The sequence below is a fragment of the Phalaenopsis equestris genome, unplaced genomic scaffold (assembly GCF_001263595.1).
Source record: "Phalaenopsis equestris unplaced genomic scaffold, ASM126359v1 Scaffold001045, whole genome shotgun sequence".
Lineage (NCBI taxonomy): Eukaryota > Viridiplantae > Streptophyta > Magnoliopsida > Asparagales > Orchidaceae > Phalaenopsis > Phalaenopsis equestris.
In genome coordinates, this window is record NW_018165484.1 from 195,281 (window position 1) to 204,352 (window position 9,072).

The 9,072-nt window shown below is 34.8% G+C and overlaps 1 protein-coding gene across 4 annotated transcripts in view; it reads right to left on the bottom strand.

Annotated features, from left to right (window-relative positions):
- Positions 1-608: 608 nt before the first annotated feature.
- Positions 609-9,072, bottom strand: part of LOC110032876 (probable E3 ubiquitin-protein ligase HIP1) — a 62,398-nt gene continuing 53,934 nt past the window's right edge. For all 4 annotated transcript variants that reach the window (XM_020736651.1, XM_020736650.1, XM_020736649.1 and 1 more), the window contains one exon: positions 609-1,087. In XM_020736651.1, the coding sequence (XP_020592310.1) occupies positions 1,051-1,087 (37 nt within the window). In that variant the 3' untranslated portion in view covers positions 609-1,050. The remainder of the gene's footprint in view (positions 1,088-9,072) is intronic.

Here is a 9,072-nt window from a genome sequence, read left to right on the forward strand (position 1 = left end):
AAAAAATTTTGGTTAGCAATATATTGTCTTTAAAATTGACTCTTTGATTTTATGGAAGTACTACAGATTTCAAAAAGATCATCATTGGAGCGTTAATATTCAAATGAAGAGGATTGCAACTTTATCCAAGAATTTGCATATCAGTTGGCCCCATACTAAGAGAAAAGGTAATGGAATTGCTCATTAAACCGCTACGCTTGGTTTACAGCTAAATGATGCTCCACTTTCTAAAGTTGTTCATAATGTTATGTTGCATTTGATTTTAAGGATGTTTCTTAATTGATTTTGAGTCTATTGTTGTTTGTGTTGTTGCGTGTGTGAGTTGTATTTTTCTTTTTTGGGGGAAGAGGACTTTTAAGTTTTTTTTCTTTAGTGTGTTGTATGTGGGGTGTAGCCTATTTTTGTAATTCTTTTTTTGTGATTAATACATAAGGAGACCAATAATACTCTTTTACCCAAAAAAATATGAATTGAGTGGCATGCCTGTAAATGCCCCTTAATATTTTGGATTCAATATCACCTAAACATTAAAAAAAGTGAACCAAATCTCATAAAATTAAACCAAAACACGAGCACTGGATCTCATAAAACAAAATAAATCTTAAAAATAGCAGAACTTTCCCTTCATCTATTGCAGGCTCATGCAAATGTTTCTGCATTTAAATCACACCATCCTCCGAAAGAAAAATCAAAATATCCAGATCAGATGTTTTATTTTCCCTTTTGGAGATTAAAACAAGCTTAAGCAGGGCTACAGAAAGGCCCTTCAAGCAAAAGGATTTCAAATCATTAAAAAAAGAAAAAAAGAAAAAACCAAAGGTTTTATCGTCCGGGCAATGCACGGTTGTTCGTATGAAAACCATAACACCAAGAAACACATGCAACATAGCCAAATGTTGCTTCAAAATTACATCAGAAAGACTAACAATTAAATTAAAAAAAAAAAATTTCAAGCTCGTACAGTTTAAGGTTGGACACTTACTGCATTTGAATAAGCTTATCCGCTCACAAATCCTTCCATAAGTACCCATTCATTGTGGTTCAGAATCCTCATCTACAAACATTTCCTCGACAAACAGGGCAAACTCTGCAAAAAATTTTAAAAAATATTATGTGTCTATACATATATATATATAGAATAAATCAGAAAAAGATAAAGCATTTACAGGTTGCGCGAACTACATATGTAAGAATGTTTAAAAACTGGGAAAAAGGAAACGGAACAAATTAGCAGTTCGCACGTATGTTATGCATTCATACAAATGATTTATAGTCATGAAAATACATGTTCTATAATTTTTAAAAGTAGGATATTGCACTTCACTATTGTATAGCCAACATTTCATGGAATATCTCAGCATTTGAAGATACCGTTCACAAATAATGTATCATATACACAAGTAATTTTAAATAATTCCCATTATCATCAATTGTATTTAGTCAATACAGTTAGTCACTGCCTGGCAAATATTGCCGACAACAGATTTTAAACTTCATAGATAAAAAAAAATTTATCAATTTTCATGGTTATATGAAACAGCTTTTATTCATCTAAAACTAATATAGGACAGATAAATAAAGTTGAGCGGCAACGTATACTTTATCTATCTATCCGTCTAGCCATCTATCTATATAAATAAATAGTAAGATAAATACAAGTTACCGCAAAACTTGATTTATCTGTCATATATGTAGAGCTAACAAAAAAACTCGTTTGCGAATAACTCATGTTCATCTCTTTAAGCAAATCGTGTTCAAGTCGTGCGTAAGTAAACAAGTTGAATACGAATAAATTTTTTAAACTCAAATTATAAACGAATTGAGCACGAACAACCCTTTGTTCGATCATAATTGACTCATTTTAGTTTGAAATAAAATGATTATACATATTATCTATATATTATGTCTAAGTTTAAATCACCATAGCTTGTGTGGATCTGTGGTACTATGTTCTTTATTGCATAAGAATGATTTCGGTTCAAATCCAACACCCTACATCTGTATTTCTAATTAATTTAATCAAGCCAATTCAAGCTAAAAAACGAATACGAACATTTTTTCGAACAAAACAAAAAACTGTTCATGAGCCATTTCAAACAAAAACTAATTTCAAATAAAAAAAAAATGTAAATCAGCCGAACACAAACACATGTTCAGCTTGCTCAAACTTAGCTTGTTTACACACCTACATACAAGTTTTTCAACTAATCGGTATGGTCCAACACAAATTCCATATTTAAGAGTACTAAAAATGAATCCACAACTACCAAATATTATTTAAAAGAACCAAACATTCTCCAAATTCTTAACAATAAAAACATTCCCATCATCTCAAATATTCCAGCACTACAGAAATGATAAAAAATTTATGCATGTTTGGGACTTAAGGGAATTGACCAGCCCGCCCTGCCCACTTCTTTCTTATTTAGGCTGCACTTGACTAGGGACTTGGAATCAACCAAGACAGGAAAAGACAGTCAAACAATATTAATCAAATTGTCTATTAATAATAATATTATTATTATTATTATTTTAAATGTTATTACAACGTCCCCTCCTTATAAAATTCCTCCTTGATATTTCCAAATCTATTCCATGCCTCAAATCTCTTTTCATTAAAACTCTAGATCTCATTCCTTAAGATCAAATGACATAAATCATGATGCAATTCACACTAATTTCACGAGATTCATCCATATAGAACTTTATTTTCCAAAGATCCATCGAACTCCATAGGCCTCTGATTTGCAAGCCATTTACAATAATAGATTGCACTTAAAGAGAAACATGGGCGCAAAAAAGCAAATTTATCATCAACATTTTCTAATGACCACAAATTTGATCCATGAATATTCCCAGGATCATATTGGATGACCAAACAGTTAAAATTTTGATTTAAAACTCATGGCATTGAGAACTTCAAATGATATATTTTCTTCATAGATTGGAGCCATTCCTGGCAGTTAATGACCACCCTTAACTAGCAGCTTCAGCTAGCCGATAGGTGGGATTGTTTGGTGTACTTTCCAGTCAGGGAGGTCATGAAATGGATCATCTAATGCATGAAAGATTTCGTAGGCTGGCAAAAAAGAAGAAATTTGCCTACCAAAATCTGTAAATAGACTCTAATTCACACACTTTGGACAACTAAAATTAATTTGAAACCAAAAAGTCTCGGCATCTTAGAGAGTTTCACAACACTGATCAACGAATTTGTTGTTGGTTTTAGCGGGGATGTGATTATGGGATAGCAAGGAAAGGAAAAAATTGGAGGTTTGAAAGGGTTAGGAGGTGAAATTTACTATTGGACAGCAGATTCAGCGTCAATGGGTGGGTGTTGTGTAAAAATAGGCAGATGATGAATCAACGCGATACGAAGGTCGAGGAGGTTACACCACCTATCCTTGCACAAGATAAAAAAAAAACCACTTGCAAAAAAAAAAAAAAAACAATACTCAAGAAAATATAAAACACTTTAAACGCAATGACAATAGCCAAAAGTTTCCAAAAGAAAAAACATGCACACAAATAAATAGTCTTCTAATAGAAATAATCTATCTAGAAATAGAAAAATAAGAAAAAATCGAGGAAGAAACAAAAGTTCAAATCAGAAGGATTTCGGCTACCTATCAATCATGCGGTCGCAAGAAGTGTCTGTTCCATGAAATGGAATCCCACAATCGCAAATCGAGAAAGTTTCGTTCTACAGTTCCCACTAAGCTCCCGCATCATTCTACCCAACTAGGATAGGCTTCTTCTTCTTATTCTATGGAAGGACCTGAATTCCATTGTAGGATGTTCATTCCTACATAATACCTATGGAGATTTCCAAAGCTGGAATTCACCACTCCTGTCTGGTCATTTGCTTTTGAGTGCACTGTTGAGCTAAATTGAAACTGACGTCTTAGTTTATTTTATAAATTTTTCAAAAAATATCTTAAAAAAGTTATCATCTCCATCTGAATTGAGGACACACTGAACCTCCCTAAGCAATAACAACTTAAGAGGTAGACTGTGCTTCCAAAATCCTTAAAATCCGCTTAGTAAGGACTGCCATTTATCTAAGTATTCGCTCCTCAAACTTATTTCTCTTTTTGGAGAATAAATGCTAGTTATGTCGATGTTCTTCTCATGGCCTATAAAAAGATAGTTCGTGTCACCACATCCTCATATATCCTGAACTCCTTCCAAGGCAAGCGCACAATGTGCTTCTCGTCTCTGATGAAATAATACATACTCTTATGGTTATCATGTTATGTGCAATGATCATACCATCAAAGACAACATAATGGGATGTGACAAGCATCCATAAGTACTACAACAGACCACAAATGCCGCTAGAACTTATCTCTAATAAAAATATTCCACGAGGCATCTCCTGTCAAAGCTTATCTCACTCTCATTCTTCAACCGAATCAGGGAATACGGTTGAGAATACTTATTAGTGCAGCTCAATTGTCCAATATTTGTATAAAACCACATTTTCACAATTATCTTCATAATAATTAAACTGTACATTTCTTTCCTTGCGGTATAATGAGTAAGAATATGTTGTGGCAGAGCCACTATTGCTCTCTCATAAGCTTAATCTGAAATACTCTTTGAATCATAATCATCTCTCCCTCATCTATGGATGGTTAGTACACGTCTCCATTCTCCTTCTTTGGGCCTTCACCCTCTATCTCCTCTACTGCACTCTTCTCAGTAAAAGATATCAGCATTCTGTTTTGGTAATCAAAAGCACTATATGCCCAAAACAAAAATGCTTGAAGTATTCTCGGCTCAGATGGAGTTAGAAATACTGGTGTCCTCCTTTTCTCCAATTGATATGAGTCTCTCCTCTGGCAAGGTTAGCTTGGGTGCTCTGCTAGATTGTCATCACATACTGACAATGTTTATTCCATTAAGTGACTGTGTTAAACTATTTGTTCTTTTAGTAAATAGTTAGAAATTTTGGATCGCAAGGAGTCTTTTACTTTCTAACTGGTTAGATTAGAAATAAATTATGATGAAAAAATTAACACATCATAAATCAAATAAAAGCATACAAAAAAATTCTAGAGAAAACTAATGGCGAAAAGATTTAATTCATTCACAAACATAATCATAGGGGCATTTAAAAGAACTTAGCTACTATGCATGGTAGAAGATAACAAGAAGGGTCCGTTGAATTAAAAAAAAACCCAACAATGTAAACAAACACAAAAACTTAAAGTGGAGTTCAACTCTCCTCAAAGTACACTGCAATCCTCTCCTTACAGTGAACGTTATCTATCAATCTCCCACGTACAAGTACTCGAGTCACTCCCCCTTCAACTTTCCAAAACTCTCGAAAGAAAAACCCTGGAAGCTTTCTCCCAAAAAAACTTGAGGAATGCCTGGTGGCAAAACAGAAGGCTCCTATAAGACAAGTAGAAGCAGCATTCAATCATCCAAGAGACCTCCACATCCAAGGCCTCACCTTATATAGCTAGGGATCCAAAATCTGAATTCAAACCTTCCAAACTCGGGTTCTCGCAAGTCTTGAGCGCGGCTGCGCCGCAAACAAGCGAGGTTGCACCAAAATTTCTGAAAAGTCAGTGTGGGTGTGACACTCTCTATCGGGGGTGTGCTGGTCTGATTCTCTTTCAAGGCGGTTCAATCGCAAAGGGTGCGCCACTAACGCAAGGGTGCTACCCTGGCTAGTATGGTTAATTTGAATCCTTTAACTGCCCGAAGCTCGCTCCACACCTATATCTTACAAAATACAATAAGAACACCTTCTACAAGTATAAAACCTTCATAAACATGAGATAAAATATATACTTAATAAAAATATGATATTTTTACTTCATATCAATTCACTCGAATTTACATATTATTTATACTAAAGTAATCTCATAAATCAACTTAGACTCATGTAACTGATTGTGCAACTCTCATCTGGGAAATTCCTCATTATATAATAAAGTTGTATAATTTTTAAAAAAAGTAAGCAAATACCATATTGGATTTAGATTTTTGTTAATCTCTAATAACCCAGGCTTTCTAAAATTCTCTTCTTTCTCAGCATAAACAAATATCAAAGCACCTAATCCAACATAACCAAAATATTTTCATTAATGATAAAAAAACTTTAAGTCAATTAATTATTAATCAAACAACTTATAATCACTTAATTTCTTTCTTGCATATAATATCTAAGAATTTCATTAAGATATTTTATTTTTTATTAATTAGAAAAAGAATTAGATATCACTTTTTTATTTTCATGCTTAACCTCAAGCTTCTTCTTAAAAAGATATCATATTTTTCCTTTCCTTTAAAATCAAAGCCTTCTAGAATTTTTTTTCTTCTCTTTTTCCTTTTTCCTTTTTCCTTTTTCCTTTTTCCTTTTTCTTTCTTGTTCTCTTTTCTTTTCCACTAAGAATTATTATATCTAGTTAGGCATGTATTTTAATGATTTTAAATATCTAATCTCTCCTAATTGCTACTTCTTAATCACTTTTAATGTAAATTCAGACATATAATTCATTCAAAAGTTAAATTTCAATTAGATTGTTTGAGTAGAAAATTTAAGGCTTAAACATCTCTGATTAATTACCTATTTTTGTAATCACCCATTTTCAAATGTCTGGGAATCTTATGCTACATGCAGAAGTAACGGAGGTAAAGTGTTACATTATTTATTGAATTAACTTGAAATCCAATCTTTTGATAAATATTCACATTACTTTTAAAGTTATTATGTAACATTATCAAATTACAAGGAATCTTATTTTGAATTACTACTATAGAATAGAGTTTAAAACTAAGGTATGTAAATCACCTTGAGACAAGTATACATGCAAGACTTCCCCTACAAATTTGTTTTACACTACACATGTGAATAAGAACATGAATGGGAAAAGAAGACAATAGAGTAGAGCATGAAGCTAACACATAACAGAAAGACCGACAATGATGAAATAGATCTCACAAGAGTAGACGTAAACACAGATCTAAATCATATAATAAAATTACTACAGATCACATAAACATAGACATAAACATCTAAAAATATCACTAAATAGCATCGGGAAAATTCAAAGCACTAGATGCAGGATATCAAAATATCATGATTGAATAATCGGTAGCTCAAGAGAGAAAAATTCCCAAACACATAAAGCAATATAAGATACATTGAGATGTCTCCCAAGGGTTTAGTTAACGTCCCCAACTTGACCACAAAGCACACACGTACAACATAAAGCAAAACAAACATAAAGCACACACATACAACATAAAGCAAAACAAACATGCAATCACACCATAAAATCAAAGAAATCACACGCATACACGCTAAACTCATCAAACCAAATCAATCCTAAAGCAAATTTCACCAAATCAAGCAAGATAACGGTAGAGTTGTCTCCCAAGTAGCGCTTCGTTTAACGTCTTTAGTCAGCACAATCAAATCATTCCTAAGGTGTTTCTCTAAGATCAAATTTTCTTTTCAGTAACCCTGATCCATTTTCCCATATTTTAGTTTTCATGGAGGATTTGCTAAGCCGTTAAATTTCAGTTTCAATCTAGGAGCTTCCTGTATAATTGTATTCTTTTCTACGCCCTTGTTCAGAATTTTTTGTAATCCCCTAGTGTCAATTCTGTGGCAATCTTCAAAGCTTTATGTAAGGGGTTGAATCAAATTATAAATCTTAAAAATTATTTTTTGATTCAACGCTCTCATAATTAATTGATTTTTTTGTAAATCAATATTAGCTATTCCTATGGCCAACAAGGGTCTATCAAGTATTATATGAATTTTATTATCTTCCTCAACGTATAAGACAAAAATTAGTAGGAAAGATAAACTTAGCAATAACCAACACATCCTATATCACCCCTCTAGGATAGTTCAAAGATCCATCAGCTGACTGCATGGTCAATGTGATCAATTGGATATCTCCTAACCCTAGTCTTTTGAAAATAGAGAGACATGAGGTTGATGTTAGTCCCCATATCACAAAGAGTTTTCCTAAAAAATTTGTCCTATGGCACATGATATGGTAATGTTTCCTAGGTCTTTAAGTTTCTAAGAAAAATTCTTCTGAATGATCACATTGCACGCCTCAATTAGGGGTACATGTCACTGTTGACCTCATTTTTAGTGAGGTCTAGTCTTCCTCTTAGGGTTTAGGATCTAGCCTTAGGGACCTCCCTTGACTATCTTAGAACCTTAGAAGTGGTGCCCGCCTCGTTTTTAGTTCGACCTATTTCCGTCCTCTTTTGGAGTTTCGCGTGTGCGGTATCGACTTCTAACACTTAGAAGGATGAAACCGACATGAGGAAACCCAAAATGGATTCCTATAGGACCTTCCCGAGCCTTAGGGTGGCCTTCTGCACAATTCGCACTCCTGCGCACCGGCTTCGCAATTCGGAGAGTCGACGTGTCCGATCTCCGCAATTCACATTGCCTCCGCTGTTACTTGTCGAATACTCGAGTAAACCACTTGTGACGATCGATCGCGGGTCAATATTTGGTGAAATTTGAATTTCAACGCGTTTTGACCCGATTGTCGACGACGTCATCCGAGCGACCCCGGATAACGAAACGGACTGCGCCAACGCGTCCGGAACGTCGATTTTGCCCGGGGAGAACACCCATTTTGTCGCGTCATCGCGCGCGAATAAATCGTTTAACTAATATCTATATATATGTATATATACACTTAATATATATATTTATATATATATATATTACTTAACGTTTCTTTCCCCTTTAATCCCTAGCCGTCTCCCCTGCGCTCGAGCTCTGTCTCCCGCAGTTCTCCCGTTCGCGCGTCTGGCCCTTCCCCTTTCTCGGTCTCGAGCCGTGCGAGCTCTTCCTCCTCCACGCGAGGGAAGCGTTGACCTCGTTCGTCCTTCCCTGTTCTTCTTCTGCCAGCGGCCTTCCTTCCCGATGCCGCGCCAGTCCCTCGAGCCGTGGATTTTCCTCTCTCGGCATCTTGACTCTGGGAAACTTGTGCCCTGGTACACTAGAGTAGCTTTCTTCTTCTCCTCTTCCCGATATTTCTCTCTTGGCCACTGGCTTCGGCCGCTCGGTCCGAGAAG